This window comes from Centropristis striata, chromosome 16 (assembly GCF_030273125.1).
Source record: "Centropristis striata isolate RG_2023a ecotype Rhode Island chromosome 16, C.striata_1.0, whole genome shotgun sequence".
Classification (NCBI taxonomy): Eukaryota; Metazoa; Chordata; class Actinopteri; order Perciformes; family Serranidae; genus Centropristis; species Centropristis striata.
Window position 1 is genome coordinate 2099499 of NC_081532.1, and position 16281 is coordinate 2115779.

At 34.2% G+C, this 16281-nt stretch overlaps 1 protein-coding gene across 2 annotated transcripts in view; it reads left to right on the forward strand.

Annotated features, from left to right (window-relative positions):
- The window catches only part of zgc:110158 (uncharacterized protein LOC553590 homolog), an 86087-nt gene that overhangs the window by 57253 nt on the left and 12553 nt on the right, over nt 1–16281 (forward strand). The window contains exons 5-6 of one of the 2 annotated variants that reach the window (XM_059352880.1): nt 1324–1413; nt 11868–11951. In XM_059352880.1, coding sequence (XP_059208863.1) covers nt 1324–1413; nt 11868–11951 — 174 coding nt within the window. The remainder of the gene's footprint in view (nt 1–1323; nt 1414–11867; nt 11952–16281) is intronic. The other variant, XM_059352881.1, reaches the window with a different exon arrangement.

The following is a 16281-nucleotide window of genomic DNA, read 5'->3' on the forward strand; positions in this document are numbered from 1 at the left end:
TTTTCCCCAGGAGAAATATTCTGGTGAGATTTCTCTTTTGAAACTTTTCCTTTTGCTTCTCTCCTCGTTCAGCTTCTCTTCTCCTCTCAGCTCCGTGATGAGAGAAACTGTTTAAAGACACTTTTCTGAATTAACCATTAAACTTTATATGGAGGGGAGGGGAGGGGGGGCAGGAGTTTTCTGTGATTGCAGGTGCAGACACTGCCCCCTTTAGTAATTTTACAGCCAGTGCATCATGTTCATAAATATCAGTGTTGAGCAGTTAGAACAGGGCTCTGCAACCTTTGGCCAAAAAAAGAGAAAAACTGTCGAAATGGAGCCACTAATCTTTTTTTGAGCCTCACAATGAAGATAAAACAACCTAGTGAGTCTAAATTAGCCTACCAACATTACTAATAGGCCATAATGAGCATTTATTAATATGATTTCTTGAGAAATATCTCAGGAGATTTGGAATCATAAGCTCACCGAGCTAGAAAAACTCAAAACTAGACTTGAAGTTAACAAAATTTAGTTTAGTTAGTTTCAAAAGCTCTGCTGCACATTTTAATTTTAATTTACTTTTTAATGCCATAAATTAGCTGCACATTTTTACAATTGAATACAAATTCCAATAGGCTGATGCCAATGTTGAATAGAAATAAAAATGTAAAGAAAACAGTCATTTATCTTGTATAATTATTTTTGTCACAGCAGACGGTCTGAAGTGTGTTGATTTTTTGTTGATTTTATAATTTTATAATTTTTTTGCTTTTATTTGTATACAATACATGCATATTTTATTTTGTGCAGACAGTACATTTTACATTTTATTTTATTTATTTTATTTATTATTTATTTTTATCCTATTTTTAATGTATTTCATCTTATTGCATCTTACTGTTCTATTGTTTACTACATCTCTTTGTATTGTGTTTATATTTATTGTTTGTGCAGCACTTTGGAAACCTCGTGTTTGCTAAAATTGTGCTATAATATAAATAAAGTGGATTGGATTGAGTTAGAATATACACATATTGACACGTTGACACAAAACACCACATTTAATGTATGCATGTATGTATAAATTCGCTGTGTAGGTAAATTATATTTATGTTTTTGTTATACAAGACATGTTTAGACAAGGATGTTAACGTGTCATATTTAAGGAGAGGAGGTGGGAGTTTATAAGTTTTACTTCTTCTCACTCCTTTTCGAATATGTATTTTGTCATGTTAAATGTTTTGTCTGACTCTTTTTTTATTTATTATTATTTGTTTTCATATTAGAAAAATAAACTTAAATCAAAACAGCACATTTAATGACTTTATTTGTGTGTTTCAGAGCGCGGCGGCGGCGCCCAGCCCCGTGATGGGCAACATGCCGCCCAATGACGCCATGCCAGGCGGCCCCATGCCCCCCGGCTTCTTCCAGGTACTGATACTCCTCCTGTCACTGTCCTCCTCCTCCTCCACCTCCTCCTTCACCTCCTCCACCTCCTCCAATGACCCTCATCTGTCTCTCAACCTTCATCCACCCTCCTCTCCCAAAACAAATCATGCAAAATTCAAGCAACGTGTGCATATTCTTTGATTTTAATCTAGCAGAAAGTCTCTTTAGTCGTCAGTTTAGCCATGGTTTTTTTTTTTAAAAGAGGAGAATTTGCACACCTACAGATAACCACTTAATGCTTATTAACCCTTAACCCTTTTTAGCAAAGAACTATATTTGGTAACTTCAGGTAATATTTCGAGAAAAAAGTTGCAAATTAACTAGATTAAAGTGGCAAATCTGCGTGAAAAAAGTCACAGATTTACGAGAAAAAAGTGGAAAAAAAGCAACTTTTTTCTCCCAGATTCACCACTTTAACCCTTAATAGGACACTCATTGAAATACTTGCAAATTCCAAATTTCAACCCTAGAGAATATTGGAGGATATTACATACTGCCGGAATGTGTAAAAAACAAAACAACATACGGACCAAGAGTTTGGCCATGTTTTGTTTTGTTTTTTTAAAAGAGGAGAATTTGCACATCTACAGATAACCACTTAATGCTTATTAACCCTTTGATGTACAACTTATAAACACCTTTTAATACACAACATAGGTCAAAAATGACCTGCATTCAATTTCCATGTTATTTCATGCTGGCTGTGTGTTTGAATATCTTTTTTTTTTATTACAACAGATCATTATATCCATTTTTCCTTTCATATTTTATGAAAAAAAAATAGTTTTTGTTTATTATATCAAGTTTACACACATGGGTCAAAAATGACCTTGTGCATTAGAAGCGTAGTGATACAAAAAGTGATTCACTAAATTAACAATTTGAGTATATGTGTAACTATGTTTGTCTTATTTTGAAGGTTTCACTTTAAAAGAGTTGTTAGAACCACCAGATTACATTGGAAAATCACATATTTTAACATTTGAGACTTATTAGAGCCACCAAATAATAATTTCCATTGGAAAAAACACCAATTTAACAAAATAAGATAGTTAATATTTGTGTCTTCTTTGTCAGGTTTTAAACTGGTGACAACATATAAACACCTTCTAATGCACAACATGGGTCTAAAATGACCTCGTGCATTAGAAGAGTAGTGATAAAAAAGGGTTTTTATTCAAAAAGTAAGAAATAAAAACAAAAAATTAGGATGTATGATGATCAAAAACAAGTTATTTGAGGAAAACCTGCAATACTGAATGATGAAATTAATTTATTTAAAGAGATAGAACATAAAAACTTTGTCGGGTCACTTTAGACCATGTTGTACATCAAAGGGTTAAGACACAAATGTCACAAAAATGAGATTTTAGTTTTTTCTCAGTTTTTTCCTTTAAAATCAGCACTTTTTTCCCCTAAAGCTAAGGCAGAGCATTTCTAATTAGTAGATCTGAACCGACATAATATAATATATGCACACAACTGTCCTTGTGTGCATATATTTGATATTCAACTCGTGTTATGAGTTTATAGATAACAAAAACACTCAATTGTGCTCCTTGTACTTTCTGAGATGCAGCCAGTTTTTAAGCATATTAAATTTAGTCCTTGAGCTCAAGGAACGACTGTTTTTTTTCCCTAAAATCTGATTAAATGTCTCGGTGAAAAATCAGCAGCACCATGTGCCTAAAGTCCAGATATAGCTCGATAAGAAAAACTATTTAGTCTTTAGTTTAGACATGTTTTTTTTTTTTAAAAGAGGAGAATTTGCACATCTATAGAAAACTAATGAAAATCCATTTCTTAAATTAAGATGATTAAATCTAGAAATAAGCATGTTGTACCCTTAAAATAAGAAATTAACTGACAATTATTTGTTTCTTACCAAGATAAAAAAAACTTTTGTGGGTTTTTTTGGTGGTTTTTATGTATTTTTCGGTGATTTTACATCTTTTGTTTCTTTTTTGGTTATTTTATGTCTATTGTGTAATTATTTTCCTTTTTTTGTCATTTTATGTCTTTTTTGTGTCTTTTTTTTGTCCTTTTATGTCTTTTTTGTGTCTTTTTTTTGGTCATTTTATGTCTTTTTTGTGTCTTTTTTTTGGTCATTTTATGTCTTTTTTGTGTCTTTTTTTTGGTCATTTTATGTCTTTTTTGTGTCTTTTTTTTGTCCTTTTATGTCTTTTTTGTGTCTTTTTTTGGGTCATTTTATGTCTTTTTACATCTTCTTTTGGACCAAAAAAGACAAAAAGTACAAAAAAGATAAATTATTTTATTATTATTTTATTTTTTGTGCTCCTTGTACTTTCTGAGATGCAGCCAGTTTTTAAAAATACCAAATTTAGTCCTTGAGCTCAAGGAAAATCAAATGAAATGTCTCGGTGAAAAATCAGCAGCACCATGTGCCTAAAGTCTAGATATAACTTGATAAGAAACACTATTTAGTCTTTAGTTTAGACATGTTTTAAAAGGGTTTTTGCAGAAGAATTTACACTCCGACAGAAAACCACTTAACGCTTATTAAGACACAAATGTCACCAAAATGAGATTTGAGTCTTTTCTCCGTTTTTCCCTGTAAAAACAACTTTTATCCCAAAAGCTAAAGCAGAGCATTTCTAATTAGTAGAGCTGAACCGACATTAGAAGGCCAATAATATTGAGCAATATTGAGTTATGAAAGACTTAATACACATTCAGCTTCTAAACTGGTTTATTCACTTCAACCCGTTTGTACCTGAAGACTTTTTTTTAGCACGATCAGGAAGGAAATAAGGAAATTGCAGTTTAAAGGTTATAAATAGAGTCTGTAAACGTCTCCGCAGTTGAATATATAGTTACACTGCAAAAAAAAAAACAGATAAAAACAGTAAATCTGAGGGAAATGATCTTGCTGCATGGACAGATAATTTACCTTAATTTAAGATTTCTTAAATTAAGATTATTACAAATTATTTGTTTCTTACCAAGATTAAAAAAAACTTTTTGGGGGTCTTTTTTGGGTGGTTTTTTTTTGTCTTTTGTGCCTTCTTTTCCTTTTTTGGTCATTTTATGGTGGTTCTTTTTTGTCTTTTTATATCTTTTTTTGTGATTTTATGCCATTTTTTTCTATTTTGGTCATTTTATGTCTTTTTCGTGTCTTTTTTTGAGTCTTTTCTTTTCACTTGACAATATTTCTTAAATTAAGATTATTAAATCTAGAAATAAGCATGTTGAACACTTAAAATACGAAATTAACTCTTAAAACAAGATGAATTATCTAACACTTCTAAATCTAAAGTTTTTTTTATCTTGGTAAGAACCAAATAATCATCAGGCCACTCTGCTCGGGCCAGTTCATCACTGCTGGCAGCTTTACTTTATCTGGTTTTAAGAGTTAATTTCTTATTTTAAGCGTTTAACATGCTTATTTCTAGATTTAATAATCTTAATTTAATAAATCTTGTCAAGGTAAATTATCTGTCCATGCAGCAAGATCATTTCCCTCAGATTTACTGTTTTTATCTGTTTTTTAGACTAAACACCTTTTTTGCAGATAAAAAGTAAAAATTGCAGGATAAAAGTTGAAAATTATGAGATAAAAAGTAAAAATTATGACATAAAAATCATAATTATGAGACAAAAGTCGAAATTATGAGAAAAAAGTCAAAATTATGAGATGAAAAAGTCATAGGGGCTTTCACAGTGTGCCATTTATGTTTCAACCAAATTTCAACCAAAATCTCCTGGACTTGAGAAGTTTAAGTCACCAAAAAAAATCAAGTTTGATTCACTGATCTGTGTCTCAGCTGCTGTTGGACCGACTCATGATCCATCCATCCCGTCTCCATCCTACCTCCATCTCCGTCTCTGTCTCTGTCTTCGGCTCTGTAAAGGGAAAGGTTTTAGTGTTGGAGATGTCTGTCTGACGAGTGAAGAGATTGAGACACACACACACACACACACACACACACACACACACACACACACACACACACACATGCATATGGGTCAGTGACAAATGTCAAATGGTGTAACCACAAATTAACTGTAAATATATATATTTATATAAACTTTTTCCACCTACAGAGTATTTAACCGGACTTATACATTTAATGACTTCATTTTCAAAAAATTCTGAGAAATTACATTTCGTCAATATTGAGCATAGGGTTGTCACGACTTTCAACTCGATACCGATACTCAGGAAAATATTCGATACTCGATACCATTTTCGAGACCACAAGGATAAAAACAAAGACCCCAAAATTTTACAGAAATATTTTTATTAACAAGAAAAATGCAACATGTAAAAATGAACAGAACCACAGGTTAAATATTTATAATAAAAAACAGAAACTGCAACTATGATAACAAGCTTCAGGTCTGAGGTAGTGCAGAAAATAAATACAATAAACAATAACAATTAGAACAATATTTTGAGGTTGTATGCTGTGCACAATATTAGACAAGCTTGATAAAAAAAAATAAAAATAACTTAACTTAAGTGTTCATTCCTTGGCTAGGACTCGATACTTTTTAAAATGAGTATCATATCCGGATGCAACGTTTTAGTATTGATTCTTTTTTGAGTATCGATACTTTTGACAACCCTAATTGAGCAGAACATATTCTTAAAACAACCATTTTTTTCTAAAGTTCAGACAAAATACGTACATTTTGTTATATACCATAATGTTGCAATGTAAACATGGATTGTATTTTTTTCTTTCTCGTTTAACTTCAGATTTATTTTCCTGTAAAGAATCCCATTTTTATAAAAAAAAATTACTGGTTACACCAACTTAGATCACGTCATTGACCCATTATGCAAACACACACACACACACACACACACACACACACACACTTACAAACAAACACACAAACACACACATCCTGTGTGAGTGAGGCGGTGTGTGATGGACAGCGCTGGCATTTGGCAGCAGACACGATAAGGTGGAGGAGAAAAAACGAGTGACACGATAGAGAGAGAGAAGGATGGAGGGAGATGAAGAGGGCTGAGAGGAAGAGGAAGAGAGGGAGATGTGAAGGATCAGTGCCACCAAGACTGTGGCCCGGTGTTTGTTTCTGTGGCTACCTACCACTCATTGTTTGTTGCTGAGAGCTGAGAGGATGGTGGCGGTGGCGGTGGCGGTGGCGTTGAGGGGGGATTAGTGAGAGTACGACTGTGAATAAGCAAGGGGAGGGGGGGGAGGGGAGGGGGGGAGAGAGACGCATGGAAGAGCTATTTATAACATTGGTGGGGGAGTGAGATTGGGCGAGGGTTTTGTGTGTGTGTGTGTGTGTGTGTGTGTGTTGTGTTCAAGGGACCTTATTGTAATGGGAAGCTTTGGTTGTTTGCTGCAAATATGGTTCATGCTCATAGTTTAGGGCCAGTTCAGACCTAAACAATACCTTGTTTCTCTATTCTGAGAAATATTTACATAAAGATATGAGTTTCATGTTTTTTTTTTTTTTTGTTTGTTTTTGCTGCTGTCACGTTTTACTCACTGTGGACTCGTTTTTTTTCACCCTATGGAAACAGTGCAACCATGTCTAGAAGGATTGAGAATTAAAAAATGTATTTTGTGTAGTTATAATACCATAAATCATAAAAAAAGAGGGAAAAATAATTTATTTCTCACATTTTTTCACCCCCTATCTTGACCTCTCCTCTCGGCTCTGTGTAAACAACCTATCTGCTTTGTTTTTTTTTTGCTCCCGTCACGTTTTACTCACTGTGGACTTGTTTTTTTTCACTCTATGGAAACAGTGCAACCATGGCTAGAAGGAGTGAGAATTAAAAAATGTTTTTTGTGTAGTGTAACACAGTTCTAATACCATAAATCATTAAAAAAACTTATAATTTATTTCACAAATTTTTCCGACCTCTCTTGACCTCTCCTCTCGGATCTGTGTAAACAACCTGAATTCAAAATTCATTTGTTTATTGTTTATTTATTTGTATATGTTTTTGATAGTGTGAACGGTTAATTTTTGGCTAAATTTTAAACGAGAGATGAATATATGTGACAGGAATACTGTTTTAAGCTTTGGTTGTTTGCATTCAACCCTCTGAACCCCGAAGCAGTTTCATGTTTTTTTTTTTTTTTTTTGCTCTTGTCAGATTTTTTACTCACTGTGGACTCGTTTTTTTCACTCTATGGAAACAGTGCAACCATGGCTAGAAGGATTGAGAATTAAATTTTTTTTTTTGTGTAGTTATAATACCATAAATCATTTTTAAAAAAAGGGGAAAATAATTTATTTCTCACATTTTTTTCGCCCCCCTTTCTTGACCTCTCCTCTCAGATCTGTGTAAACAACATATCCAACCAGTCCATGTGCAGTTTCACTGGATTTTTGTCACGTGACTCTTGGTCTCAGCTGACATTTGTTTATTGTTTATTTATTTGTTTATGTTTTTGACAGAATTTGATGTGGTTAGTGCAAACGATTCATTTTTGGCTAAATTTAAAATGTGACATGAATATATGTGACAGAAATACCATTTTAAGCTTAGATTCGGTTACTTTCCTGACAGAAGTGTCAAACATGATTCATTTAATTAACCCTATAAAGCCAAGTGTATCATATTAGATACAGTAATTTTTGAGACCTCTACATCATCAAAAACCTGATGTATACATGTGTTGAAGATAAACAAATTGAGCAACAAATTGCACAAAAATATCAGATGTAGCAAAAATGATATGCAGGTTCCACGAGTGGATCAGTTATTGCTGCATTAAAAAACTTAATATCAGCTGATGTATGATGTGTTATATGGAAAAAATATGTATTTTGCATGTATGAGGAAAAAGGAAAAGTCAAAGTCTTAATAGGTTAAAAATGTTAGGTTTTATATATTTTTGTTAGTTCAAGAAAAACAATCTGTGAGCAACAAATTGCACAAAAAGACCTGATGTATCAAATATGATACAAATTAGAATTCATATTTGCAATTTATTTATTTCTTAAAATTCGTCAGCAGGTTAATAAGCACTCGGTTTTTAAAAAAAAATAATTTTCTGGCAATTATTTCATGGTTCAGGCTTTATAGGGTTAAGGAAATAAATTATCTCTGAATTTTAAATTTCTGTCTTTTTCCGGCGATGATAACTGGTGTAATTCTTGCTGTAAGTAGTTGGTTGAATAAATAAGATTTAGATTTAGTGTTGACACACCTTTTTTGCAGTAAACAGTTAAAATGTGACAATAAAAGCTTGAAAATGCTTAAAAACTGCTCAGATTTTACTATTAAAAGCTATGGAAACCAGGTTTATTAGATTAGTAAGTTTTTCTATAAAATATGAAAATATAATAAATCCAGCTCAGGGTGATGTCCTACAGGCCAAATGTTTGAATTTTGAGTATCGATACTTTTGACAACCTCTATTTACTATATATATATATATATTTCTGCAATTTAAAGGCAAATTCTAGCTGTTTTCCTGTTGGACGTCTAATTCTGTATTTTTGTCAAGGGGAACATAATCTACCTGCAGATTTTAAAGAACTTTATCCATCTTCTTGTCAAAAAAAAAGTAATTGTGAACAGAAAATTTAAGATTTTTGGCCTGGAATGTATATCTGATTAAAAGTGTAAAAAATCAGTGAAGAATGAAGGCTCTGACCATGATAGGAGCGTAAAGACACTGTTGCATAATGAGTTATTTATTAGGGGTCGTTAACTTCTTGTCTCGGGGTGAAATGTCGACAGTAACACAGCAGCAGCATGTCGGACGAGTCGGGGCTCCATTTACGCTTCAACATCGTCCTGCTGAGGAAAAAAAAAACAACTTTAACTTGTTTCTGTCAGGCGTTTATATATCTTTTTTTTTTTTTTTTTAACGATAACTAACTGAAGCTGTATTTTGTGGTTAAAAAACTAACTAAAATTATCGTGAAAATGTCCTTCGTTTTCGTCTTTGTCAACTTTTTTCATCCATAAACCTTTTTGGTTGATATGAAATCTATTTAATCTATCTGGTTTTATGACTTAATAAACTTATTGGGGCTGAGATGGATCAGACAAAGGAAATAAAGGAAACATTTATTGTGACTTTTTTTAATCTGGCACCCAACAAATACCCCATTACAAAAAAAATAAAACTAATCAAAACTAAAACTAATAGAAAAAAATCACAAATTTATGAGAAAAAAGTGACAAATTTACATGAAAAAAGTGACGAATTAAAAGAGAAAAAGTGACAAATTTAAAGAAAAAAAATGTCAAATGTACGAGAAAAAAAGTGACATTTAAAGAGAAAAAGTGACAAATTCACAAGAAAAAAATTGACAAAAAGGAAACATTTATTGTGACTTTTTGAATCTGGCACCCAACAAATACCTCATTACAAAAAAAAACTAACACAAAACTAATAAAAACTAAACTAAGATTAAGCATTATCCAAAAAATTAAAACAAATTAAAACGAGCAAACTCACTCTAAAAACTCATTAAAACTAACTGAATTTGAAAACAAAAAATCACAACGAAATTAAAACTAAAACTAATGAAAAATCCAAAACTATTCTAACCTTGGTGTGAAGTTGCCACTAGTGCCTGTCCTGCTGCTTCCTGTCCTGTTGCTCTGAGCCTTTGGCAACACTGCCCCCATGTGGTGGAGATGGAAACTGCACAGCTGACCTAAAAGGTCCTGAGGAGCATCTCTCTCATCTAATTTAGAAGAGCCATTATTGGCCAAAATAAAAGAAAAACAGTCGGAAAATGGAGCCGAACACTTTATTTTGAACCTTAGAATAAAGATAAAACAGCCTATGAAGGCTTAATAAGCCTACCAACATTAATAACAGGTCATAATGAGCATTTAAGTGCAAATCAGAGGCTGGAAATTGGGGCTGGGCGATATGGACCAAAAATATATTTAGGCTGAATATCCATATATGATATATATCCTGATATTTTTATTGCAAAGTGAGAGCAAATGTTCAGTCAAAGCGTTTATTTTAGTGAACATTAATACTGTATAACAACAGGAGTATCTTTTTTTTTTTTAATCAAAGCTCCATAAAGTGCACATTTATATAAAAAAAAATACCTTAAGTAAAAATAAATTTGACTCTGGTTTCACTTAAACACACTTATACAACCAGGTGCTTTCGAAAATCAGGCTTTAGAAATATTCTACGTTGATATTATTTTCTCGTTTCATAGTTTATCTTTTGTAATCAACACCAGTCCTAATCATAAATATCAAACATTATATTAGTTTTATTTTCTGAATTTTAATCCTGCAAGTGATTTTTATGTAAATTTGTGCAAATTTGAACTATATCGGTATATCGATATGGTCTAATTTCATATCACATTTAAAAATATATTGATATATCTTTGATATCGATATATCGCCCAGCTCTACTGGAAACCTGGAGATTTGGAATCGAAAGCAAGGGAAACTCAAAACCAGACTTGAAGTTGGCAAAATGTAGAAGTTATAGCGCCGGCCTGTAGTCTTTTTTAAGCAATGAAACTCATTCTAATTGACTAAAATGTTATAATATATTTAATAATATAAAATATAATATATTTCTAATATGTTGAGAAAAAAGTTTACGAGATTACGAGAAGTGGCAAATCTACGAGAAAAAATTGGGCAGATTCATGAGATTTAAAGTGGTGAATCTGCGAGGATAAAGTTGCTTTCCCCCCCCACTTTTTTCTTGTAAATCTGTGACTTTTTTCTTGTAGATTTGCCACTTTAAATCTCTTAAATCTGCTACTTTTTTCTTGTACATTTGCCACTTTAATCTAGTAAATTTGCAACTTTTTTCTCGAAATATTATCCCGATATTGGGCTGATTCTTGAAGCCGATGTTGCCTTTTCTCCCTCCATTTACATTATAAAAATGACACACTGATAACAAATTAAGAAACATTTATTAACAAAACAAACCAAACATATTAACAGTTGGATAACAAACAACGTGTTTGTTGTTCTAGCCTATTAGATGTATTTTTCTTTTTTTCGGTATCAGCGGCAGCTCACCAGAGAATGAAGGTGTTGCACCCAGCCTGGAGGTGTTGCACACAGCCTTGCCTGGTGATTTGATTGATTTGATTGATTTGATTGGCGAACTCACGCACGTATCGGCCAATGCAGATACAAGTAAAAAACGCAAATATCGTACTGCTGCCTTCATACATTTGCGACCTCTAGTTACTTATAATTTCTGCAATTTAAAGGCAAATTCTAGCTGTTTTCCTGTTGGACGTCTAATTCTGTATTTTTGTCAGGGGGGGTACATAATCTAACTGCAGATTTTAAAGAACTTTATCCATCTTCTTGACTCCCCTCCCCCTCCCCCCTCTGGTCCTCCTCTTCCTCATCACTTTGAATGGGGGTAATAATTGTAATTCCTCCAGGTGTAAAATAACAAAAAGCCCACTTTTGGGGGCCCTCCCCTCTCTGATATGGCTCTTCTTTCTTAAAGGGACCACCCGGCTCTCAGCAGTCCCCCCACGCACAGCCCCCCCCACACAACCCCAGCAACCCCATGATGGGACCCCACGGCCAGGTAAGACGCAAACTCTTCCTCTCAAACACTCACTCACTCTCTCTTCCATTCCCTCTAAACCCCCCCAGACCCCCCACACAAGCTCTTTCTCTTTCCATTCACTCCTCCTCCTCTCCCCTGCAGCCCCGTTAGCTCTAGTTTAGCGCTGGCTAACTCCTCGTGGCCCCTGAGGTCCCCCCACCCCCCCTCCCCTCTCGTCCCCGTAATGAAAGCATCCAGAGGCAGCAGGGCCCGCTCCTCCTCTTCCAGGCCCAGAGCCGGCTGGCCCTGTGTGGGATGAATAATTCACCCCGTGCCCCGCCCCCGGAGCAGCTTGTGGGGGGTTGCACACTCCACTCCACGCACAAACGCACACAGCGTATTATTCTCCCCGGTGCTCTGCTTACTTGTTCTTGCAGCTTATAAATAAAACAGCAGACAGGCACTATGGACACGTCACATTTACGTACAAAACACACAGAAACGGATGTCTAAAGACCAGATAAAAACAGTAAATCTGAGGGAAATGATCTTGCTGCATGGACAGATAATTTACCATGACAAGATTTCTTAAATTAAGATTGTTTAATGTAGAAATAAGCATGTTGAACGCTTAAAATAAGAGAAGAAGATGAAGAAGAAGAAGATGAATTAAAGCTGCAAGCAGCGATGAACTGGCCCGAGCAGAGTGCACTGCAAATTGTATATATACAAAAATAAAAAAAACACGAAATGATCGAAAAAAAACATAAAACGACCAAAAAAAAGACACAAAAAATATGTAAAAATGACCAAAAAAGACACAAAATGACCCAAAACCCAACAAAAGACGTAAAATCACAAAAAAGAAACAAAATATGTAAAATCACAAAAGAAGACATAAAAAGACAAAAAGTTACCAAAAAAAGACTCAAAAAAGACACAAGATGACCCAAAAAAGCAACAAAAGATGTAAAATCACAAAAAAAGCAACAAAATATGTAAAATCACAAAAAAGACAAAAAGTTTCCCAAAAAAGACACAAAAAATTGCCAAAAAAGACACAAAATGACCCCAAAAAAGCAAAAAAAAACCCAATATGTAAAATCATAAAAAAGACATAAAAAGACAAAAAATTACCCAAAAAAAGACACAAAATAACCTAAAAAAAAGACACAAAAACAAAACAAAAAGATGTAAAATCACCAAAAAAAAAGATGTACATTGAGATATAAAGAGACACAGAAATCTGGGAAATGATCTTGCTGCATGGACAGATAATTTACCTTGACAAGATTTCTTAAATTAAGATTATTAAATCTAGAAATAAGCATGTTGAACGTTTAAAATAAGAAATATAAGAATATATATATATATATATATATATATATATATATATATACATACACAGTACTATGCAAAAGCCTGTTTTGATAACAGACGCTTTTATTTTGAAAGGGCTGTCAATTGTAAAACTAACTCTTATGCTTATTTCTAGATTAAATAATCTTAATTTAAGAAATCTTGTCAAGGTAAATTATCTGTCCATGCAGCAAGATCATTTAGTAAATATGTAACTGTATTTTGTGTTTGGCTCCCTTGAAAAAGAGGTTCTTAATCTCAATGGGGTATTTCCTGGTTAAATAAAGGTTAAATAAATAAAAAAAATATTACTGTACATGCACACTATGGATGGGTTAGGGTTAGTTAATCGCTATGTTTTTATACATACTCCAGGATGTATAAAAACATGCATACATTGGCAAAATAAAAAATATATATACAGTACTATGCAAAAGCCTGTTTTGATAACAGACGCTTTTATTTTGAAAGGGCTGTCAGGCTGTGAGTTTTTTAACCACTCAAGCTTCCAGTTAGATAAGAGAGTCTTACAGCTTGTGTTCTGAGTCATCGTGTGTTTCATCACTTGTCCAGACCAGTTAGCTCCAGATGCTAATGTGGAGCTAAAGCTAACATTTGCCCGTTAACCGCGGCGGCCGGCTTTTCCTTCTTGTGGTTTCTGGTTTCTGTCTGGTGTGAGGGAGAGTGGACATGTTTCCTCTGAGGCTTCTGGATGCTATGAATTTTAATCCTGTAAGTGATTTTTTTTGTAAATTTGTGCAAATTTGAACTATTTCGATATATCGATATGGTCTAATTCCATATCACATTTAAAAACCGAAGAAATATCTCAGGAGATTTGGAATCGAAAGCAAGGGAAACTCAAAACCAGACTTGAAGTTGGCTAAATGTAAAAGTTACAGGGCTGGTCTGTAGATGTTTTATAAGCTATGAAGCACATTGTAGTTGTCTAAAATGTTTATAAAACATTTTTACTAGTGGTCGACAGATACAGGTTTTTTAAGGCCGATACCGATTATTGTGACATCAGTCTTAACCCTTAATAGGACACTCATTGAAATACTTGCAAATTCCAAATTTCAACCCTAGAGAATATTGGAGGATATTACATACTGCCAGAATATGTAAAAAAAACATATGGACCCGGGGGAGGGGGTCATATTTTCAGAAAAAAGTTTACGAGATTAAAATGGCAAATCTACGAGACAAAAATGCGCAGATTTATGAGATTTAAAGTGGTGAATCTACGAGAATAAAGTTGCTTTTCCCCCCCACTTCTTTCTTGTAAATCTGTGACTTTTTTCGTGCAGATTTGCTACTTTAAATCTCTTAAATCTGCGCAATTTTTTCTCGTAGATTTGCCACTTCAATCTAGTAAATTTGCAACTTTTTATAAAATATATATATACAGTACTATGCAAAAGCCTGTTTTGATAACTTTTATTTTGAAAGGGCTGTCAGGCTGTGAGTTTTTTAACCACTCAAGCTTCCAGTTAGATAAGAGAGTCTTACAGCTTGTGTTCTGAGTCATCGTGTGTTTCATCACTTGTCCAGACCAGTTAGCTCCAGATGCTAATGTGGAGCTAAAGCTAACGTTTGCCCGTTAACCGCGGCGGCCGGCTCTTTCCTTCTTGTGGTTTCTGGTTTCTGTCTGGTGTGAGAGAGAGTGGACATGTTTCCTCTGAGGCTTCTGGACGCTGTTGTTGGCCCGAGGTGTCTCTAACCAGCAGCAACCACAGAAGAGTCAGCTTACACCACTGAGAGAGAACAGACAGGCAGGGAGTGTGTGTGTGTGTGTGTGTGTGTGTGAGAGCGTGCACATCCACAATTAGAGTGTGTGTGGAATAATCCCAAAACACCGACTGGCTTTCAGTGTGTTTTTTCAGCGTCATCGTCCATCATCTCCCAGCCTCACTGTGTGTGTGTGTGTGTGTGTGTGTCTGTGTGTGTGTCTGTGTGTGTGTGTCTGTGTGTGTGTGTGTGTGTCTGTGTGTGTGTCTGTGTGTGTGTCTGTGTGTGTGTGTGTGTCCTCAGTGCTGCTGCTGCTTAACGGCTGGTGGATTTATCAATAATAAAATAATAATAATAAAACTGTACAACAAATGTACAGCAACTATACAGCAATTGCACAGCAACTGTACAGCAACTGTACAACAACTATACAGCAATTATGAAGTAAATATACAGCAACTATACAACAAATATACAGCAACTGTACAGCAACTATACGGCAACTGTACAGCAACTATACAGCAATCATAAAGTAAATATACAACAACTGTACAACAACTGTACAGCAACTATACAGCAATCATAAAGTAAATATACAGCAACTGTACAACAACTGTACAGCAACTATACAGCAATCATAAAGTAAATATACAGCAACTGTACAACAACTGTACAGCAACTATACAGCAATCATAAAGTAAATATACAGCAACTGTACAACAACTGTACAACAACTATACAGCAATCATAAAGTAAATATACAGCAACTGTACAACAACTGTACAGCACCTATACAGCAATCATAAAGTAAATATACAGCAACTGTACAACAACTGTACAGCAACTATACAGCAATCATAAAGTAAATATACAGCAACTGTACAACAACTGTACAGCAACTATACAGCAATCATAAAGTAAATATACAGCAACTGTACAACAACTGTACAGCAACTATAAAGCAACTGTACAACTATACAGCAACTATTAAGTAACTGTACAGCAACTATACAACAACTATAAAAAAAATTGAAAAAAGATTTTTAGTTACTTTCATGAATAATCCTAAATCACAGACTGGCTCTAAGTGTGTTTTTCCATGTCATGCTCCATCTCCAGCCTCACTGTGTCCGTGTGTGTGTGTGTCCGTGTGTGTGTGTGTGTGTGTCCGTGTGTGTGTGTGTGTGTGTGTGTGTGTGTGTGTCCTCAGTGCTGCTGTTTGACTGCTGGTGGATTTATCAATAATGAAAATGTTTCTTTTCTCTGTTTCCCCTTTTTC